Genomic DNA, 24,037 nt, shown 5'->3' with positions numbered 1-24,037 from the left:
AGACAGACACAGAGCAGCTAGTACTCTGCACTGTGCAAGTCCTGCCTTTCGGACGTTGGCTCTCATGATACAAATGGGAACTTCCCAACACAACACCAATAAGAGGGAGTTTGTTTGGGTTTGGAAGAGTAGAAAGAATCATAGAATCCTAGGGCTGGAAGGGATCTCAGGAGGTCATCTAGTCCAGCCCCCTGCCCAAAGCAGGATCAACCTCAACTCAATCATCCCAGCCATAACTAAGTTAAGCTTGGACTTAAAACCTGTGGGGATGGAGATTCAACCACTTCTCTGAGTAACACATTCCAGTGCTTCACCACCCTGCTGGTGAAATAGTTTTTTTTCTAATATCCAACCTACACCTCTCCCTCTGTAACTTCAGACCATCACTCCTTGTTCTGCCATCTGTCACCATTGCAAACAGTCTCTCTCCATCCTCTTTAGAGCCCCCTTTCAGGAAGTTGAAGGCTGCTATCAAATCGCCCCTCAGCCTTCTCTTCTGCAAACTAAATAAACCCATATCTCTCAGGCTCTCCTCATAGGTCATGTGCTCCAGCCCCTTAATTATTTTTGTTGCCCTCCACTGAAACCACTCCAATGTGTCCACATCCTTTTTATAATTGGGGGGTCCAAAACTGGATGCGATACTCCAGATGTGGCCTCACCAGTGCCGAGTAGAGGGGAATAATAATTTCTCTAGCTCTGCTGGAAATGCTTGTCCTAATGTACCCCAATTTGCCATTAGGCTTCTTGGCTACAAGGGCACACTGTTGACTCATATCCAGTCTCTCGTCTTCTGTAATTCCCAGATCCTTTTCTGCTGCACTGCTATTCAGCAGTTGGTCCCTTGCCTGTAACAATGCTTGGATTCTTCCGTCCCAAGTGCAGCACTCTGCATTTCTCCTTGTGGAACCTCATTGGATTAATTTTGGCCTAATCCTCCAATTTGTCTAGGTCACTCTGGACCCTATCGCTGCCCTCCAATGTATCTATCTTACCCCTGAGCTTAATCACTTACACCTATAGGCAGTGTCTACACTAGCCCCAAACTTTGAAATGGCCACACAAATGGTCATTTCGAAGTTTACTAATGAAGCGCTGAAATGCATATTCAGCGCTTCATTAGCATGCGGGCGGCCGCGGCACTTCAAAATTGACACGCCTCGCCGCCATACGGCTCGTCCCGATGGGGCTCCTTTTCGAAAGGACCCTGCATACTTTGAAGTCCCCTTATTCCCATGAGCTGAATAGGAATAAGGGGACTTCGAAGTAGGCGGGGTCCTTTCGAAAAGGAGCCCTGTCAGGACGAGCCGCGCGGCGGCGAGGCGCATCAATTTCGAAGTGCCACGGCCGCCCGCATGCTAATGAAGCACTGAATATACATTTCAGCGCTTCATTAGTAAACTTCGAAATGGCCATTTGCGTGGCCATTTCGCAGTTTGGGGCTAGTGTAGATGTAGCCGTAGAGAGCTAAGAAGGGAATTAACTCACCAGCTGGAGTACCCACAGAAAAACACAAGTTCTATGAAAGGCTGACCCAGGGAGCAGAGTTAGGCCTCTGTCTAGCTGCTGTTATACTGTGCTGCACTAAGAAATAAAGGAAGAAATAATAATAAATATTTTTTATGTTACTCCAGTGAACTCTGTGCCTATAATTCACCAGGAGTGCTTATTAGCCTAGATTTGTAGGCACTGAAGGGGGAGCATATTCGCAGTGTGATCTTGGTTATAGATATCCTGCTGTTTCTCTGTGGATTGTTGATTGTTTGGATTGTCTGAGCTTATCACATGTGGAATGTCGTCGTCTTTCTCTAATGTAGGGTAAAATTCTTGTAAATCCAGGGAAACCACATCAAGCAGTCCTTCATGCATTACCCTCTATCACCCCTTTACAGAGAGCTAATCTACCCCTTTTAGGAAGAAGAGGTATTACATACTTAACTACGTAACTCTGGTCACCCCAGAGCTCAAAGAGAGGACATAAAAGATCTCTAGCTGCTCCTCCAACCACTAGGGTGGAATAGAATCCATAGAGCATCTGTGATGCAGCCCCATCACCTGTCTGGAATGTAAGAGTGGATTTCCTGTCCCACCACAGAATGTCATACCCAAACAAAGCTTGGTTTCTGTATCTCCCTCCCACAGAGAAGCCCCAGTGAAATTTTACAATCTGTGTTCTGAAATGCAACCATATACACCAAATGTATATACTTTGAAAGACTAATCTGCAAAGCATTCTTTGGTTTATGCAGCAAAATAGTTTTCAAAGTCCAAATTAGTGGCCGAAGTGTGTTTTTGTCTAGTGTCTCAACAGTATACACTGTATAAACCATTCAGATAGGTTATAGTACATACAAGCAAATATATGTTTTATGCAGTACAGAACTACATAGGTTTCTGTTCAAAGTTACATTAAATAAATGTTTCCAAGAAATTGATTCAGCCTGGCAACAGTGCAGCAATCAACCATCTGACAAGTAGCAGCTGGCTCTTTTGTGGAAGATTACTTTTCATAATTTATCTCCTATGAACAACATGGGAAAAAAACATCCTGTTGCAGTTTACTGTACTGTAAATTATTTCACTAGATTTTATCACTCTTTGGTTCAATTCATACTTTTTTGATTGCAGTTTTATCATTCCTACTTTTTGGAAGTAGGGTTTTCTGTGGTTTTCTTCCGGTGAAATTGCTGGAAAATTTGGGACCTGTTAGTGAGTGACATATTAATAAGTGTAACGATGCTAAACTGCGTGGACAGCTCAGAAGCAACCAAAAGGCTATAAGGCTACTTAAGGCGTTCCACCAGTGGCCAGACACTGCCCCAGGTTTTACCCCGTGACCTGTGTCGATGTCAACGGGACCTAGTCCAGTGGGGTTTTCAGGGTGTGTGACGAGCTGCACCGTTCCCCAGAAGAGACGACAGACAGGGATCAACTTAACCACAAAAAAGTTTTATTTTAAGAAGAGGGTTCTTTTATAATAAACTATTTATGTCTATTTTTTATACTAAGAATACAACTATTTATTTTCCCCTACTCCCCTAAGCCTAGCACAGGATTTGAATACTTGCAGACTAGTAGCCTTCAATATAGTATAATGTTGTGATAATCAACACTGCTCTAAGCCCTCCTAACACTTACTTGTGCTCCGGAGATATGCATAATGCTCTTTGTCGCGTGCTGAAAGGAAAAATTATGACAGAACTGTATATTCTTATATTTATATGTCTGTATTATGTTTAATTCTTCAGCGCTTCCTGTGGTGGCTGAAGTCGCTCAACCCCAAGCCAAGTTACTCTGGGGAGCAGATGTTATAAATCTTTATATATATTAAATTTACCTAAGCTTACGCTATGGGTTTCTATATTAAGTGAGTTGCCCTGCTGGCCAGGCAGGGGAGAGCTCAAAAAAGTACGCGGGATTCCCCTTTTAACGTACTATTCCTTTAACTGTTATATTAAATACGGGGTTTTCCTTTTTCCAAGGTTATCCCCTCAATTTAAAACTGGAACTGCCTATGTCGACCCCTGAGTACAGAGAGCCCTTTACTGCAGAACCAAATCAGTTTTACCCCTATAGGGTTTAAACGTCGGGGTTATCCCTTTAACGGGTTGTCCCACGACTGCTCTTACCTCTGCTTAAAGCGAGGGAGCCAACAGTTCTGTATACAGTATCAGTAATGGCTATAGACTATATTAACCCTATCCTAGTCTTCTGTCTGCGTGTAAAATATTAAGGCTAGGTCTAGTAAGACCGCCTCCTGTGCTTTACAATATGGCTATAGGAAGTGGAGTTTACACAATATATGGCGCGCTCCAATTAAACAATCTCTGAATCCCTAGGTTTGCCATAGGCATAACAACAGCAAGGGATAGTAATTAACAATGTAACTACCAACAATATTATAGATAACAAAAAGAACACAAAACCTATCTCCATAACTAACAATCAAAGTCTAACTAATCTAAATGCTCAAATATGTGTGGAGGATTGATGGTGTTAAATACCTATACACTCCTGATCTGTCCGTCCGGGCGCTGGGCCCACAGGTCTCTTCACGGGATGCTAAGGAAGAGAAGCCCTGATGGTGCGCTTTTACGGCTGTCGTGGACAGGCGGATAGGAGAGCAAGGAAAAAAGAAGAGAGGCCAGGGGGAAAAAGCCAGCGTGGTTTACAAAACCCCCCTGGCAAACAAGCGGCCTGCGGTTCCACCGCCAACCCGCAGGGGTCAGCGGCTAAAGCAGCAGGTCCTCTTGTATAGCCCACCCAGGCACGGCACCTGCTGGCGCGGTCTGCCTAGGTGAGCTTGCCTCAGGCAAAGCTCTGAGGTCTTTGGTAGTGAAATCAGTTCAGTTCAATTCTTCAGATCTTCTGGGCTGGAGCTCTTCGAAAAGGCTTCGTAGCTGGAGCTCTTCGCAAAGACTTCGGCGTCCTGCGACGGCTGGGGAGCGATGACTGACTTGCAGGTCCGCTTCAGCATTCTCCGCTCCAAATCTTCGGCTATGAACGAGAGTCCAGCTCTTAACGCAGTCCTTTTAGGTCTTCTTGTTCCGCTCCTCTCTTCGTCCTCCGGCGGACTGAGGTGCCCGGGGCTGCGCTCCGGAATTTATGGAGTCAGGGCAGACCTGGTTGAGCACCTGCACCTGTCAGGTCTGCACCTGGGTTGCCCTGGCAACCAAGATGCACATCCTAGATGAATATTTATGAGCATCTTCTCTTACCCTATCAGAGCCTAGAATTTTAAACTTACGCTCATGAATATTCAATTACCTAATGAATATGTATTTTTAACCGGCAACCCTAATGGCTGCTCCCTATACCTTATATTATACCTAGTTACCTGTACCCTTTTACACTATATTTTAAAATAAACCTTTCTTTATTTTTACTTTATTCTTAAGCGGATTGACAGAGAACACTGTTAAAAAGATAAAAGTAAAACTTTTTATTTTTAAATTGCTCAATTTCTTGAGGCTATCTGGAAAGGGTAGTGGATGGCACACACAAACCTCACAGCCCATGGCCAGGGACATGTTCTCTTAAAAGAGGAATTTACAACAAAGTGTAGATTGGGCTTCTCAAATTTCAGACACTGTGACAAATGTTATCTCTGTTTTTTCACCCATGTGTGCAGTAAATTTTATGTACAGTGAGGCATGTGTGGATGTGCACCACCACTAGAAATACAAGTTGCCATCTGTGGGTGCTGGGGGCACTCTGCTAATCAGTTGGACAGCACCTGAATCTCTGCTGGGAAGCCACCCATGAGCTCAACTTACAGGGAACACTGATTGTGATCCCCACATTCTGACAACAAGAATTACTATATGACCTCAGGAATGAGGACTGAAGCTTGAGCTTGCCCAAATTGCACTGCCCCAGCCAGCAGAGGGATCGGAAAAAGCTCAAGCCCCATGGCTCTGGCAGATGATCAGCCTAAGCCCAAGGGGGTGTAACCTGAGTGCCACAATCCAGGACTGAAGCCTTCAGGCTCTGACTCGTGGAGAAGGGGCTCAAGCCTTGGCTCCAGCTCTGGTCTTGAGCCCCAGAAGGTCTAAAGCCAGCCCTGGCAATTCCATTAAAACAGCGTTGCAACCAGTATTCACTATCAGATAGGGGTGCGTGTAGCCGCTCAGGAGAGATTCAGATGACACCCAGCTGATTAGCAGAGTGACTGCTGCGAGGTTCTTGTTTCTACTGGTGGTGCACATGCCTTGGTGCTCATTTTTAAAAAATGTATTCTGCACATGGATGGAAAAAGATTAGAGGGAACGTTTGTTGTAACCCACTTCAGAGTTCCAACCCACAGTCTGAGAATTGCAAGCGTAGACATTCCTGCAAGAGGCCCGTATACTACCTCCTTAAAATTAGCATTACGTGGGATTAAGCCATGAACAGGCTCTGTGCTGATCCTCAACATGGATTGACGTTTTGACACAGCTAACTATTTCACTATTTTACCATTGCTCTGTGCATTGGTTGCAGGGTTCTTAACAGATGACCAAATCTTGTGTGTTGTCCCAGTGTGAATGGCAACTGTCAGCAGTCCTGTATACTGTATGTAAGAGAGCAGTATGATTGCTCAGAGCACCAATAAGAAACTAGAGAGAAGCCTGCTGACAATCTTTGCATTAAGTTTAGAAGCAAGAGCATCAAGACTGATGATGTGGTGGGTCTCTGCTATAGACTGACAGACCAGGATGATCAGGTGGATGAGCCGTTCTTTGGACAACTATCAGAGCTGGCTTATATGCAGAAGTCTTATAGAGGGCACAAGAAAAAAACGTTCCATTGTTCAGACAAAAAAATAGCATATATTGCAGGCAAACAGCTTGGCTTAACAGAGAAATCTTTGATGAATTTAAACACAAAATGGAAGCTTACAAGCTGATGGTTAAGGATGATTAAGGAGGAGTACATAAATATTGATCAAGCATGCCGGGGTGTAAATTAGGAAGGCCAAAGTGCAACTGGAGTTGCAACTTGCAAAGGATGTCAAGGGTGAGAAGAAGGGTTTCCACAGGTAGGTTGGCAACAAGAAGGCTAGGGAAAATTATTGAATATGGGAGGTAGCCTAGTGACGGATTATGTGGGAAAAGCTGAAGTACTCGACGTTTTTTTTACCTCTGTTGTCACAGACAAGATCAGCTTCCAGAGTGCTATACTAGGCAGCACAGCATGAGAAGGAAATGGACAGCTCTCAGTGGAAAAAGAGCAGGTTAAGGACTATTTAGAAAAGTCAGACAAGCATAAATACATGGGTCTGAATCCAGTGCATCCAAGGATGCTGAGTGAGTTGGCTGATGTGATTGCGGTGCCACTGGCCATTATCTTTGAAAACTTGTATCAGTTAGGGGAGGTCCTAGACTATTAAAAAAAAGCAAATATAGCCCATCTTTATAAAGGGAAGAAGGAGACTATGGGAAACTACAGACCCACTCAGCCTCGCCTCTGTCCCTGGAAAAATCATGGAGCATGTCCTCAAGAAATTCATTTTGAAAAGTTGGAGGAGAGGGAGGTAATCAGGAACAGTAAATGTGGATTCACCAAGGGTCTGACCAACCAAATTACCTTCTATGATGAGATAAATGGCTCTGTGGATATGGGGAAAGTAGTGGATATAATATACCTTGACTCCCATGATATATTCAACACTGGTGAGGCCACATCTGGAGTACTGCACCCTGTTTTGATTCTCCTGGTACTGAAAGAATGTGGACAAATTGGAAAGAATCCAGTGGAGGGCACTGAAAATGATTAGGGGGCTGGAGTGTATGACTTATCAAAGAGGGCTAAAGGAAATGGGCTTATTTAGTCTGAAGAAGAGAAGGGTGAGGGGGGATGTGATAGCTGCTTTCAACTACCTGAAGGTGCATTCCAAAGAAGATGGACAAACTATACTGCTCTCAGTGGTGACAGGTGACAGAGCAAAAAGCAATGGTCTCAACATGCAAAAGAGGTCTAGGTTGTATGATTTTACACACACACACACACACTTCACTAGGAGGATGGTGAAGCACAGGAATGGTTCACCTACAGAGGTGTTGGATTCTCCGTCCTTAGAAGTTTTACGGCCAGGCTTGACAAAAGTGTGGATGGGATGATTTAATTGGTGTTGGTCCTGCTTTGGTCTGGGGATTGGATTAGGCGACCTCCTGAGGTCTCTTCCAAGCTTAATCTTCTATGATTTTGTAATTTTCCCACTTTAAAACATGTATATTCCATTGTGTGTTTAATTATAACCATCATTGTGAATTTTAGTAAGGTTTAATTAACATTTTTTCAAATTATTTCATATTCTGGTTTGAATGTTTATAATTATATGCAAAATTTAAAGGTTTTTGATTTGTGTTTAGTCAGTTAAGAACTTATCAAAAGACAGAAAAATGATCCTTTCTTTTAGGGACCTCAAAGCACTTAAAATAAACTTGGCAAGACTCCTCTTCAGTGTTGAAAGCTGAGATTTAGAGAGCTATGGTGACTTGCTGTACATCACCACTTAAGTTTGCAGCAGTACTGTCTGCTGGAGCCAGGCTTCTTGAGTGTCAGTTTGTCCTATGAGTCAGAAACCATCCTTCTTCGGAATAAATGACACATTCACAGCTGCTTCCACACGTGATGTATCTGCATATCTGAGTTTTCTGAATTCAGTTTACATCAAATAAATATGTGGCCGTTACTGTTCATTATGATGCCATTTTTGCTTACTGAGTTATGGGCCAGACCCAGATGTCTTTGCTCAGTTTTGACTTAGCTCTTACTAAAACAGTTTTTCAGGGGCTCAAAGAGGCTTTGCCTGAGGAAGGATTGAGCAAAGTATTTAGCACAACATAAATACTCCTCACTAGAGATAGATCGGCTATGCCATTGCTCAGTTACTTTTTATTTGTTTTTGTTCTTGATGTTTGAAAGCGGGTCATCACATACACAGATTTCTGGATGAGCTACAATGGATGTCTAAGTTGTTAATGAAATATTTTGATCCTGAAACTTTAGTCAAGATTATTTTCCTGCTAAAAATATGTAAATTTTATCAGTTTGCCAGTCAAAGCAGAGTATTATATTTGGTAAACAATCAATACATGTGAACCATATTGGTAAATTTCAGCTACAGTGTTAGAAGGTCACTAGACCTATGTCTGTTTGCAGTTGATTTTACTTGATGAATATTGAGGTTAGGAAAAAAATATTGAGGTTATTTAAAAAACCCTGTGTATGACCCTTTCCGGGAAGTAGCTATTAAAGTATCAGTTGTTACACTTTCCTTTCCTTTCCTTAGAATTGTTTTGTGTGGCTAGAAGAACAAAAGCTGTAATAATTGCCAAGTTTCATTTCGAATGATTTTGTCAACAGTATCCAGAAGAAAGTCATGAGTTTGTTGTTATGCCTGAATGATGACACTTCAGGTAATTCCAGTTAAACTTCCTTTAATTTCTTTTCTCTCACTCTCTTTTCATTTCAGCAAAACCATTTGAAAATGGACAGTATCTGGATATCTATGGGATTACAAGAGACCAAGCTGGGGAATATGAATGCAGTGCAGAAAACGATGTCTCAGTCCCAGACGTGAGAAAAGTAAAAGTCACAGTAAACTGTAAGTCATGTTGCTTTTTAATCACTGTATCCAGTAGAGAGGGAAAAGCAGCCGAAAAGAAAATTGCCTAGTGTAGTAAGGTGGCAACAAATTGCTGCTAATGATGAAATAGTAGCCCTTTTCTATTAGAGTATTGAAACATTGTGAGCAATCAATGTCTGTGTTAGCTTCACAAAAGGGAGACATTACGAAATAAAGGTTGAAAGGTTCAATGTATCGTCCAACCCTTCTGCAAAATGGAGGTTGGTAACAGTTGAAATTTCATATTTCTTGCTTTTGTGTAAATGTCAGATCCTTGGTGGTAGAGGGGAGGGAAGGTGATGTATTTTTCAAGGTGGAGATTGAACTACGTAATGCTCATTATTACTATTGAGACTGGAATCCCTGTATCTGAGCACTATATTTTTTTCTCAGAGTTCCTTTGCTACAGTATTTTGTGGTTTAATTTTATGTAGTTTGTATAGTAATGTAGGAAGAAGAGACCACTTTAGAGTGATCTATTTCAGTGGAAATGTAAAAGACTGTCTCAATGGAAGTATATGAAATAGCAGAACTTCTTATGCTATAACCCCAGTACACATACATAAAAAGCTCTGCTAGGGTGCAATTATTTCATTAACATCTTAGTGGAGAGGTCTGATCTCAACAGAAATGCATAAGACTGGCTGTTTATGTTATAGTCTACCAAGTCTGTCTTTATGTGGGCTTTTTTGTCAATGGAATGCTTTCAGATTAAGGTACTCTACAGTTTAAGTCGACATAAATAATGCTGTTCAGGGATGTGATTTAACCACCCCCTTGAGAAAGACAATTCAGATGGATTTAAGTACCAGTATGGATAGCAGTATGTCGGGGGAGAGCTTTTCCTGCTGACAGAGAAGCTGCTGTTTGTGAGGTCTGGAATAATTAAGCTGACAGAAGAGCTCTGTCCTGTCATCTTAGAGTAGCTACTCTACTCTTCTGATTTGAAATATTGCAATAATTATGTGCCAGTAAAGCTACATAACTTTAAGAGGGGGAGATGAGAACTGCAAGGGAAATTTTAGGTAGGCTGAATGCAATTACGCAGATTGTAATTTGGCCAGATCACCAGAATTAACACTGTTCTTCTCTTGAAAATTGCTTTGGGAGCTTAAATAATTACAACGTGCGAGGACTTTGGTTTTGTGTTTCCTTCAAAAGTTAGTGTCTCTAACAGCGCAGTGCCCTTAGCATCATGCTATGAAATTAGTTCTGTAATGATTCAGAGAGAAGAGTATGGCTGGCAGAACTGCTTACACAATTAAACACATTATTTGGGTTTTTCCTTGGAGATATCCTATCTGAACACTGACCAAGCCTGACCTTGTTTACTTTATGAAAAGGTATGACTGTAGGCCATTATGTGCTGGGATGTAGTAGATCAATGCTGTTGCCAGTACCTGTGGAGGCTTACTTGATTTGTTTTATTCTCATCATTACAGGCAAGATTCTGCCTCACTTAATCACATGGAATAGCACTCACAGTGACTTCAGAGCATAAGGAAGGCAGAATCAGTATTTTAGCAGGTTTTTTTTCATACTCCTAAATCACCAGAGGGTTTTGCACAATTCACTATAATTGGCAATTTCTCTTCTTCAGAGATATCCAGGGTTGAAATACATAGAAATGTTTCAGACCAGGTTTAAACTACATTTACAAACTATAATATAAGCAAAACTGTTTCAAGGAAGATAACAGAGTCTGTCACGCTGTAGGTAGTGCTTCCCGTGTCCCTTCTTTCCAGGAACATTTTGCTAAATGCACCACAGACTTTGGGAATTAAAAATTGTTTTAAAAATCTAAAGGTAGTGGTGTTTTTTTGTTGATAATTATAACGGCTTTAGACAACTTGCAAGTGTACAGCATTTTTCTTTTTATTTGTGATAATATACTGTTATACAATACCATTGCAAATCCTTACAAAACTGATCCTTTAACATTATCGTAGTCTTATTGACATCATGTGAATAAAGATTTGCATAATGAGGCCCTTACTTTGGGGAATGACTTTCATGCAGCCTGTGTCACAAAGGGCTTGTCTACACTACCTCCTGTAGTGGGTCAGTATGGCCTCCTGCAGACCCGGAGGCCGGGGAAGCTATGCAGAGGCCCTGGTGGGCGGGGCCGGAGTCAGGAGGCCAGAGGCCCGCCCCTCAGAGGGCAGGGCCAAGGGCTAGAAGAGCCAAAGGCGGGACTCAGGAACCATTCAGGGCTGGGCCTCCGGGCAGGGAGGACGTGCCTGCACGAGCTCCCCGGGGCCAAAGGGAGAGGGCCTGCAGCTGCCCGGCCAGGCCGGAGGAGCAGGCCCCCAGAGGCTCCACGCAACCCCGGGTCCGTATGCCCCAAGGAGACTACCTGGACTTCCCGGACCTACCAGGACCTTCCCGCCGGTGGAGACCCCCTGCCGTGGAAGAGGCCCCGGGAGCAAGCTGCCCCAGAGCCCCGGCGGATCCCTACAACACTCAGACCCAGGACCGCCCTGCATCTCCTGTATTGCCACCGCCTGACTACCCTAACGACGTGGTCATGGACGATTGGCCGGAGCCCCCACAGGTGGATGACCCCGGGGAGACCGACCTAGGAGGACCCCCCGACCAGATGGACTGGGACCTGCCGCCAGCAGAGGGTGAGGTAGGAAGTGGCCCGGGGAACGTCGCTCACGAACCAATGGCAGTGTGTTGCGGTCTGGATCCCCACTGCCGGGGTTGCATGTGAGCGACCCCCAGGGCCCCGGGCCGGGCCGCAGTGGAGTGGGAGGGCCTGCGACCCCCTACCCCCCTCCCTGACAGGGCCAGCCCCCGCTGAGCCTGTCTGTAGACCCTTGTGTTGCTGCCCCGCCCCAAACTGAGGGCTGGGCTGGTGTTTTCCCTTGTGTTGCTGCCCCGCCCCAAACTGAGGGCTGGGCCGGTGGTTACCCTTGTGTTACTGCCTTGCCCCAAACTGAGGGCTGGGCCGGTGTTTATCCTTGTGAACTGCTGCCCCGCCCTGGACTGAGGGCTGGGCCCAGAACTATATAACTCTTGTGAACTGCTGCCCCGCCCTGGACTGAGGGCTGGGCCCAGAACTATATAACTCTTGTGAACTGCTGCCCCGCCCTGGACGGAGGGCTGGGGCCTGTACGGGGGTAGCGGTGACTGCCCGAACTGAGTGCGGGCTGGTGCCCTAACCCCCTCTTTTGTTGCTGCCCGCCCTAGACCAAGGGGCTGGGCGTCACGGGACTTGCTACACCTCCCTACTTCAAAGGGAGGATGGTAAGTAGGGTGTTGGGAGTTTAATAATGAAGTGCTGCGCTGCATATGCAGTACTTCGTTAAGCAAATTCCCCCCTGCGGCAACTTCGAAGTTTTAAACTTAGAAGTGCCGGCTTGCGTCTAGCCGCGGCTCACCCGCTGGTACTTTGAAGTACCCCAGGCACTTCAAAGTCCCTTTATTCCTCAAGATTTTTATGGAATTGAATAATATAGCTAGAGCCCAAACATGCAAACTTTTATGCATTTGGGTAACTTGAAATCAACGTCTCTACTCTCAGGAATAGAATTGACCATGTGCCTGAGTATTTATGGGTATTAGTTTCTTTGAGATGTTGGTGATAATGGAGGAAAAAATTGATAGCACTGAAATATTACAGTGATGACCTCTCTGTTAATGCTATAGATAGAAAAGAAAAAAAAGTATACATTTTTTTTCTTATAGCATTTTGGAGATGCTGGAGACCTGATGAATACGAGAAACAGAAGATGCTACTCCTGATGACAGTAGCTGCAGAGTAGATACTAAAACTACAGGTTGAACTTCTCTAATTCAGCACCCTCAGGACCTGAATGGTGCTGAATGAGAGAATTTGTCAGACCACACAAGGCCAATATTGTCTAGCATATAACCAACACTTCCACTGTTTCCTTGGCTCTTAGAATACATTTAGGCGTAAATGACAGCTAAATAATAGGACAGAAGACAGAGATCCAGTACTGGTGGCTATAAACAAACTTTATGGGACCGTGGGAGACTTTGCCACACCCATGAAAAGTGGTCATCCAGCTAAATAAAATCATGCTGGATTACAGATATTGGCAGAAGAGAGAGATCTGGATTAGGGAACCAAAGGATGCTGCCTAATGTACTCTGGGGTGTTTGCTTATGTTTACTGTTAGTTTTCCAAAATCAGTGATTTGCTCAAGATGTGCTTGCAAGGGGTACTCACCCAGGATCCTGGAGGAGGGCCCCCAAGTGCAACCATTCCATCATGTGGAGACAGCACCAATTAGGGCTTGGTTCAACATCAAGGGATTTCTTGAGCCCCCCACAGTGATCTGGAAAAACTAGTCACTCCCCTAAAGCACATATAAAAGACAATATTTCCCCACTCACAAGAACTGAGTGTATGTTTGATGAAAGAAAACTTTTTTTAAAGGGGAAAGTGAACCTTCAGAGCTTGACTACAGTTAAATTTGCTATAGGTTTCTCAGGTCTGCATAGGGTCCATGCTGAGTATTTTATGCCTTCGATAACAATTTCTGAAGAAATGGCAAAACTAGGATTCAGATACAAGAGGAAACAGCTTGTGCAGATGAAAAATAGGTAAAAGACAGCTAATTTTTCTATGCTATTGTCTGTCTTAGTATGTAACTTGCCTACTAACCAGCTGAACTAAATGCAGAAATACTTCCCAGCATCTGTCCCATACCACACACACTTCTTTGCAGAAGAATGACGTATTCAGGAATGTTACAAGATAAAACTCACATTAGAAAATTATAAGCACCCTGTAGTGATCACACTACTATGTATGTTTCATTCACTTTGAATTTGCAATGTAAAATTACAGTTGGGTAGATAGTGCTGAAAAACTAAGCCTTTAATTTTCAGCTGTGCTGAGTTGGAGTCTGCTGCTGGGGTTGCCTGGGGATCATGCTAACTATAGCATAAGGGATTGTTCCAGCAGCCCAAGGTCATCAGAGTACAAAATCCTCTAAGTCCATGGTTGTAGTTGTCTATTTTGTCTTCTCTCTGTGCCTGGGTCAGCTCCTGAATTCCCCATATGTGGCAGGGGGAGGGCTATGCAACTTTACACCGCTGAGGTATTCCAATACAGAGAGCAATCTCCAATATCCACCTTACAGCAGCCTTCTGTTCTCTTTGGCTACGTCTACACGTGAAGCCAACATCGAAATAGCTTATTTCGATGTAGCAACATCGAAATAGGCTATTTTGATGAATAACATCTACACGTCCTCCAGGGCTGGTAACGTCGATGTTCAACTTCGACGTTGCGCGGCACCACATCGAAATAGGCACTGCGAGGGTACATCTACACGCCAAAGTAGCACACATCGAAATAAGGGTGCCAGGCACAGCTGCAGACAGGGTCACAGGGCGGACTCAACAGCAAGCCGCTCCCTTAAAGGGCCCCTCCCAGACACAGTTGCACTAAACAACACAAGATCCACAGAGCCGACGACTGGTTGCAGACCCTGTGCCTGCAGCATGGATCCCCAGCTGCCGCAGCAGCAGCCAGAAGCCCTGGGCTAAGGGCTGCTGCCCACGGTGACCATAGAGCCCCGCAGGGGCTGGAGAGAGAGCATCTCTCAACCCCCCAGCTGATGGCCGCCATGGAGGACCCGGCAATTTCGACATTGCGGGATGCGGATCGTCTACACGGTCCCTACTTCGACGTTGAACGTCGAAGTAGGGCGCTATTCCGATCCCCTCATGAGGTTAGCGACTTCGACGTCTCGCCGCCTAACGTCGAAGTTAACTTCAAAATAGCGCCCGACGCGTGTAGCCGCGACAGGCGCTATTTCGAAGTTAGTGCCGCTACTTCGAAGTAGCGTGCACGTGTAGACACAGCTTTTGTGGCAAGTCTGAGCTAGGGCTGAGCATCTGGCTTTTCATAAATCTAGTTGTCACTCCAAAAGTAAAATATACTTCACAAGGTATGAGATGCCTTCCATCAGGCTCTGATTGATTATATAGGCCTAACCTATGATCTGTTCATTGTGTGATGTCCATGGAGTGCAGAAAGCACAGACATTGACTGTTCCCTGAAATCCTAGATATTCCCTATAACACCTCTGGCCTCAGTTGACAGTGGGGCTTGGTCCCAGGATGTACATGTACAAAGCACAAATCTTTGAGCTAAAGCAGTAACTGGTAGCAGTAATTGAGTGTTAGCCTGTCTCTGAACAGACTGCTAGCTAGGGACACAGCACACACTGTGAAAGTGTGTTAAACATTCCACTTCCCTGAGGAAAGTTGCTTGAGGTCCATAGGATTCAAAGACCTGTGCTTAGACAGCATTTTACAACACCCCCTTCCTTATGGATTTAACTTTACGTATTTTCCAATCTGAAAGCATAGGACTCTAGCATTGAATGTAGAGTAACTCCACCTGCTGATAGTGAAACCTTCTGTGGAGCAAGAACTCTATAAAAGTATATTACAAAAGCATGTCCCACACACCTAGATGGCTGGGAGAACATCCCTTTCCCATTTTCATAAAGAGAGGCCTTCTCGTTGACTGTCTCAGCAGCCATGAAGGGGTTTACACAGTGATTGTACACTCCACCTGTGTTCGTGGGAGGGCACAACTGAAGAGCCACTTAACCACTGGGGTCTAGATTGTGAAATACTCTTACATGTCTGTCATGGCACTCTGTAGGTAGGAGTATGAGTGGTTCCAGCCAGAAACCAGAGTAGGCTTTGCACATGACCTTTCGTAGTACGTTCCCTACAGGAAATGTGTGAATGGCTGATCACTTGCCTGACAAGTAGTGCCAAGTTTTGAACTGTGTTTTTACGCTCTCAGAACATTGCTAAATAGCTACTCACAACAGCATTCTGTTATGATTCATAACATAATTCCACTGGTACAGTTCCAGTAGGGTCACATTGTTAGTCACAAAGGTGTCACGACTGTACCACAGGACAGCTGACAGTATCTGTTCTGTCGTCAGTGTCAGAGGCTGAACTAAACCATGTGTGGGTCCAGCTAATAGCAACAGGATGATGTCCAATATTGTCTTCCCCTTACACAGCTCAAAAGCCTGCCTGACAAATAAAGTCAATCAGCTAGGCAGTTGTTTAGGGAATGCTCAGACCCGCATGATATAGTACTCACAGCTGCATCGTAATCTCTGCAGGACACTTCTTCTGGACTCCAAATCATGTGACCATATGCTAATGAAGCACCGGAAATTTACCTCCGTGCCTCAATAGCATTTTTCAGGCTGTTTATTAACATGCCACTTTCAGAAAAAGTGAAATGTATAGAAACATCCTGGGTGTGCAGTGCTTTAGACGTTTGCTACACCTGGCTGCATGGATTATATCTGTAGGCGTTAGTATCTAGTTGGGTAGCCTGGTTTGTCAGCTAGCCCTGAATAGAGTTTCATTTGCATGGTCAACACAGTGGAATGTCCAGCTTTCATTTCCACAGTTTGTGGCTTTCAGCCCAATCATTTAATGACATAATGGCTCCTCAGCTCTTAGTGACTGACTACCACTATGATTAAGACCAATTTCTTATTTTGATGTGAAAATAATTATATTAGATGTGTGTTAAATTAGTTTGCAAATGAAATCTATAAGGTTTTTAATAAAAGAATCATAGAAATTAAAGATGTAAAAGCCTTCTGTTGATTTTTGCCGACTCTTCACCAGTGTAGAATTGTTCTTAATGTTCACTGAATAAAATATCCACTTTTATTCAAAAAGTGAGCAAAAGAAGATAAAAGCCTGCCCTCCTTTTCTTTGTATCCTTTCTATTATCGAAAAATTCTCATATATAGTATGGCGCAGGACTCTTGTACGGTATATTGTCTGTCCAAATCCTGTCCCATAGATCCCAGTGTAGTGTCACTTGTGCCCACAAGTTCTGTCTGATATTGCAGAATAAACTTTATTGCCTCCTCCTCTATATGAAAAGAATTGTTTTGAGTAAGATGATGTATTAACAAGAGGAGAGAGACAAACTGGCAAAAAGATCACAGTCACTTCATTCTTTGACATGGAAATTATATTATCATTTACCACTCCAGTGCCTTTGGACTTACTGGATTGGATTCTGATGTGGGTTACACTGTAGTAATTTGGGTGTAACTCCATTGGCTTGAGTGAAGTTACTCCAGATTTGCTGAACCATAACAGTGTACTGTCTCCTAGTCACCCAGTGGCATTGATTCTGTAACTGTAATTAAAGTGAGTAGAAATGTGGCCAGATGGGTAAGAGTATATGTGCAAACCTTGATTTTGTAGTCAGGAAAATGCAACCATCTACTCTAGCAAGATATATAGTGAACTTTAATACAAATCGATGCTTATCTCATGAAAGAGTAACTCAAGGTGGTTTAGCATCACTTAGATCTTTAAAAAAACAGATGAGCATTAAGTAGCACAGCAAGGGATAGAATAGGCTGGAATAGAAGGAAATATTTTGGTGGGGAAGATTGCATACTGCAGTTATCAGTAAAGGAAGGGTTTGTGGTTGGAAAAAGAACAATAATTTTCGTACTCAACTTTTGCTATTGGAAGCTGCTTGATTCCATTAACCTTATTGATGCAATTCCTCTTTTGTTGGCTCACTGGTATTTCCATTTCTGTTCTGCTCATCTGCCCACACTAATATCCTGCTGTGGCTGTGTTCCTGGTACGTGATGTGTTCTGCCAATTTTCTACCTAGTTCTAGTGGGATTTTAATTTGGCTGCTATAATTTATGTTCTAATTCAGCTCTTCAACAGGTCTTTACTGTGTGGTTGTGGCCACAATGTCAAATAGTACTCCAGAGACAAATAGTTCAATATGAGATTTACAAGGATCCTGCTTGCTATGTCACAAGATTTTTACTTGCTTTCTCTGGGACAAGGTATACAATAGGTCTATTCTCTTTTTTAGAAATAACACACGCTTTTGCATCCTCTATTTGGCTTTGCATTTTCCCTTCTAAACTCTTCTGATCTGTTGAAGTACCTTGGATTGACATAATGTTCAAGTGGTCCTTATTCCATCACTGTATACTCCTCGCATACTTTTTTGAACACCGTGTTAGTGTTTTCTCCAAAACACCACACACAGAGATCTTTGACCATATAGTATCACAATTCTCATGAATAATTTAATATAAAAATATAGGCAAAAGTAGTAGTTAATATTTCCCTGTTGATTAAAAGTTTACACTGTTTACTACAGATCTGGTAGTTGTTGAACAAATCAGGCTTTTACTGTGCCCTGTCATATAGGGCTGCAGTGAACCCTGAACAGCTATGCTGCATAGGAAACAGGCATATTTTTGAATATGGATATTCACTGTGTATAGTACCTGCTCAGTCATCCAAATATGTACAAGAAAATTATGTGGTTTAAATTAGTTTTTGAATTTGAAGTTTCCTGGCTGGGTTACATCCAACTAGACATAAAGAGCCGTTTGCTGTCTGGTATTGTACCATAAATATTATAACTTTAATAGTTTTTTGCACTGGTGTATTCCATTTATTATTTTTCTCCTTAATATAGATGTGTCTCTCATGCACTTTGTAAAAATGATGATCATAAAATTCATGATTTTTTTTTGTGTGTGTTCAGTGAAAAAAAGTGCAATGAGGTCTTAGCATCTAGTAGTGTAGTAATGGTAGTTTCCAAACAAGGAATACATTTCCAAAATTGAGCTAAACAGATAGGATATAATCCAATTTCACTTTGCCAGTAAATCTTATTAGCATTTCCATTACATGTTCTAAGGCAACTACTGATGTACAGATAATAATCTTGAGCTGCTTCAGAACAACTACAATCTTGGATTAAAAAGATTTTAATGTGTATTCTGAAAGCTGGTCTGTAGTTATACATATATTACTGCAGCTTCACTAACCATTGTTTGTTTATAAATGAAGTACTTAAAAACTAAAAGCAGTTGTTAAATGCTGGAATCCCTGGAAGTTCTGAAGTCATGCTGGGAAGATGAAGAATTAGACATGTGAACTATGAAGCAAACTTTATTTTAATTTTGTGTAAAATTGTCAGTTCCCTAAATTAATGAATAACAAATATGTACTTTTAAATGGACTTGCATTACAGAATTTGTTTTAGCTGCCTTTTAAAAATTATACTACACATCAGTTCTGCTCAAGCTATAAAATAAAGTTTGTTTTAAGCTGCTAGACCATGTGCATTTCACCATGTAAGAGTCCAATAGCATTCCAAGAGAAAATAGAGCTATTAGACTGAAAAGACGATAGAAGGTTAATTTATTTATGCTCTTATTGGTCTTGAGCTACTGACTAAGGGCCAGGTTCGCTGGTGATAGCAAGGATGCAAACTACACTTTCCTTCACTGGATTAGTCTCCTGATTCTGGGAACTATTTAATATGGAGGGGTGTGGGGGAAGGCTAATCAATGGAACTGTTACCTGGCTCCTTCCCCTGGCTTTTGCCCACAGGATGAAGAGAAGAAACCTTTAGTTTCTGGACAGTGCTCTAAAGAAGTTCTACTGGTACTGGTTGCCCGAGGAAACATTATGAGTTAGTGTAACTGCCGACAGGTGGACTCAAGCCTCTGGAGTTCAGTGCATGAGTTTCTACAGCTTGAGCAAAAAGCCAGTTGCCTTTCAGCTAAGGCTGTAGAGGAGACTTATTCTTTCTCTCTGTAAGTGATATAAGTACCACTACAAGGGACAGTGACTCACACCTAAAATAGGTGTTTTTGCGGGGGAGTAGGGGTGGGGGTGTTATATCAGCCCATCTTCAGACAAATGTTCCCTTTCCAGCCAGCAAATGTATACTGGCATTATTGCTTCACTGACCTTATAGTTCCCCATTCCTAGGAGAGGGGAGTTGGTAAGTACTTTTCAGTGAAACCTCTTCCTCCTCCTCCTCTTTTGGGCTTTCCAATATCAGGAACCAACACAACATAAGCTAAGTAAATTGAAGCTGTTTATTAGTAGCATAAGTCATGTAGTATTGCTTCCTTTCTCTGATTGTATGATATATACAACTAATTTTCAATTAAGTCATTGAGATTTCATTCTTGTCAAATAGTAGAATATTTAAGCTTAACATTTCCTCTTCATGACAAGTAGGGGATTTGCTAAATATTCATAGAAAACAAACACAGGGGACATGAAACAAAATCAAAGTGAATGCATTTAAACATTTGATCAAGAATTTGCATAAATATTACACTAATATTCAATCATCTCTAGTTGTCACTGTTTTGGTTGATTTCTACATGTATAATTTCCAAACTGATTTGTTGCTTATGTACATTTTGTACTATTTTAAAAGGCAAATTACAGTGAATAGACAATATTATACCCAGGGGATAACTTCATCAACCTATTGGCCTTTCCATTTTTATTATGATTCCTAACGCAGTAAAATCCAGTGTAATGTTTTGGTTCCCTAATGTTAAGAAGTTAATTAAGGAAAACAAATCTATATAGACACTGTCATTTAAATTTCAGTTTTATTTCTGATATAATGGTTCACTAAGAATTTCATTCTGCTGCCACTTTCTTGAAGTCAGTAGGAGGTTTGCATTTTTTGTAGGAACAGGCTGGGGCCCAAAATCACTTGTGAGAATTTTATTTTATATATTTTTCTTAAATAGTTGAGATTTTTGCAGAACAGCTTAACTCATTAGCATGTCTTAGAAGTCTGCCTTGCTGTTGCTATGGCAGTTTGCATAATATTATCCATAATGCTCTGATTTTACTTTGAAATCAAACATACTGTACAAGTCATGCTAACTTAATTATATCTGTAACCTTAAAACTACTGTAGAAAAATTATACTGTAGTGTCTGTGCCTTGTACTGTCTCGACATTTCTCACTGTCCTTACTCTATTAGGTATGTTGCTTTAGGATCATTGTTTATATTTAGACTTGGAAAAGTTAAAGTTTTATTCTTTATAATTTTGACTGATAAAAATCAATATATATTTTTAACTTTATTAAGCATTTAAATTTCATAGGTGTGCAAAATTATGGGATGCAGAGGAAGGCAATGGGGTAAGAAAGTCATTATTTAATGTCCATAAATGCTGAGATTGAAAAAGCTAAAGATTTATAAATAAAATACAAATTATCAACATCATGTCAGAATATACTGAAGTGAGTATACTTTAAATGGTCAAACTGTTTTTTTTTATTTAGCTGATTTGTAAGTGTCTCATCATCAATGGAAATATTTTTGTGTGGGTATGAAAAGTGAAATTGATATTAATATTTACCAATGAAAATCCAATTTTTCCAATTCTATTCATATTTCATATTAAAGACTTACAAATCACCAATTTGGATTTCATTAAAAATACTTAATTTTAATGCAACAAAGAATAATTTCCCAAAAAAGAATAACTTCCCAAAAGTTACCTACACGCACACACTCTCTCTCTCTCTCCTCCAAAAGCTAATTCACAGATCTGTCTCTGATGTTCTGCACATTTTATTAGACACTTGTGCTTATTAGAATATTAGTCACAACAATGTACCAATTTGTTCTGTTTCCTGTAACTTCTAATACAACCAATGGGTAAAATAATGTCCAGTTTAGCCAATATGTGCTGTTTGCAAAATAATTAACCCTGATCATGAACACCTATAGACATGAAACTACATATCTGTGACTCCCACGGAAGTGAAAAGGAGATGCAGATAGTCTCAGTGTATATTATTTTGAGTGAGAGGGATATATATCACATGTTCATGATTTGGTTCCCCTACCCACATGGAATTGCAGTTATGACTTGATATAACTGTTAGGAAACAATATTTAAACCAGAAAAAGTATGCCTGTTCAGTATTTCCACAAAATTCACATTTTTCATCTCTACAATTTAGGCTATTAGAGGCCCATAAAATCTATCTCTTGCCAGCTCTAAAGTTCCTGCCACTCTCATGTGGTCCATCTCATCATGGATTCCTTTTAACTCTTGCACACTGATGTTAGGGACTCACTAGCTGTATCTACTCTTCTGTTTTCCTCTGGAACTTCCTGTACAAAACCTCATCTGGCATGAGAAATCATGCTAGCAAATATAGATGAGTCATTCATTTCTCATCCACCTCCTCATCCTAACTTGGTTTATGACTTGATACCAGAATCACATGTGCTACATACTTATCACATCTCTCTAAAACTTTCCAGTTAATGGTAATAGGATCTTGTGTGCTTGGCCTTCCAGGTTTAGAGTTTGAAATTTTTGCAGTATGATGTCCCACAAGGCAGACTCTTTGTAAGTCCTGTAGCTCAAGCAGCTGATTATTATTCAGGAATACCACTCTAAAATTTAATTTGTAGTCTGTTAGAGTGTCCGATTGTTTTGTGGGTGGCCTCTACACAAATACTCCAGCAGGCAGCTTTGGCCCTTAGCTTTAAACTTGGGTTTACTTTGCTCTGAAGAGTTGTTGATCATTTATTAAGTTTAGGAGAGTTCTCAGACTCTTGTACAGAATGCCCTTGCTGTACACCTTTGAAACACATCTGGCCTTCTTTTGATACTGGTAACACTTATCTACCAGTTTCCTTGGGCTTCTGAGGGTTCAAATATTCTTCTAAACTCAGTAAAGTAGATCAGATCTTGGCTTAGGTAACTGCAGTTGAGAAAAATATTGTTTAGCTTAGTAAAATATGTAGTGTAGTGCCATGCTCAGAAAGTTTGGCAATTTTTTTTTTTTAAATAAACCTGCTCTGCACTGTTAGAAGCAGCCCAACTTTCTATAAGTTTAGGATCTGCTCAGCAAAATCTTAATTTCATTTAATGGCTAAGGTACAGTCTGAAATCTGTGAGGGCAATCTCCTGATTTTAAATAGAAGGAAGTACAGTCTTCAGGTACTAGGGAGCAGGGATAGCTCAGTGGTTTGAGCATTGGCCTCCTAAATCCAGGGTTGTGAGTTTAATCCTTGCAAGGACTATTTAGGGATCTGGGACAAATAAATTTCAAAACATGTGAGGGATGGTGGTAGGTCCTGTTGTGAGTGTAGGGGACTGGCCTTGATGACCTCCTAAGATGCCTTTGAGCTCTGTGAGATAGGCATGCCTTCACCAGCTTACAGACACCTTGGCATCACAGTCCAGCTGTAGATCATTACACTTAGTTGAAGAGGAGAATACTTGAAGTTGCTAAAACTCTCTTTTGGCTTTCAAAGTTGTATAGCCTAAAACGAGTGTTCCCTAAAGTTAACTTTTCAAAATATTTATGGTTAGTGTTTTTCCTCTGAATAAATTTTACAAATTGTTTAAAATTTTGTTGCTTAAAATTTAGGAGAAAGCTAAAAAATGTTCAGCAATGATTGGCTCTGGCACCAGTCAGTTCAACCTGTACTGAGTTTTAGCTCATTCTTACCATATAACTATAATTGTATGACAATAGCCCATCAAACAAAGCAGCAGAAATGTAGCACTTAAAGACTAACAAAACAATTTATTCAGTGATGAGCTTTCATGGGACAGACCCACGTCATCGGACCAATTTCATTTCCAATACACACTGACAATTACAAGTACAGAGGATCCAAAAAAAAAATTGCAATAAAAACTGACAAATCAAGTAGGATCGAAAGGAGGGGGTGAGAAGTGGGGGGATGTTACTTGTCCTCTCTGAGATAATTATGAGCATCAAAAGAAGGGAAGCAGTCCTTGTAGTGCGTGAGGTAGTTGATGTCTCTGTTCATGCCACGTGTTAATGTGTCGAATTTGAATATGTACTCTAACTCACAAATCTCTCACTCTAATGTGTTGTTAAATTCTTTGTGTTCCAGAACACAAGATCTCAGGTCTTTAACAGAATGGCCCATTCCATTAAAGTGCTCACTGACCAGCTTATGTGTGTTGAGTTTCTTGAAGTCTGCTCTGTGTCCATTTGTTCTTTGGCGAAGGTTTTGCCCAGGCTGTCCAATGTACATAGTGTCAGGACATTGTTGGCAAATAATA

General features: G+C 41.7%; 1 protein-coding gene across 1 annotated transcript in view; it reads left to right on the top strand.

Moving 5' to 3' along the window:
- NEGR1 (neuronal growth regulator 1) overlaps positions 1 to 24,037 on the top strand; it is a 557,496-nt gene that overhangs the window by 382,486 nt on the left and 150,973 nt on the right. The window contains exon 4 of the mRNA XM_075002303.1: positions 8,960 to 9,091. Coding sequence (XP_074858404.1) covers positions 8,960 to 9,091 — 132 coding nt within the window. The remainder of the gene's footprint in view (positions 1 to 8,959; positions 9,092 to 24,037) is intronic.

The sequence above is a fragment of the Carettochelys insculpta genome, chromosome 9 (genome assembly GCF_033958435.1).
Source record: "Carettochelys insculpta isolate YL-2023 chromosome 9, ASM3395843v1, whole genome shotgun sequence".
Taxonomy (NCBI): domain Eukaryota; kingdom Metazoa; phylum Chordata; order Testudines; family Carettochelyidae; genus Carettochelys; species Carettochelys insculpta.
Note: the sequence above shows the minus strand (reverse complement) of the source record. Positions and strands in the feature narration are given on the sequence as shown.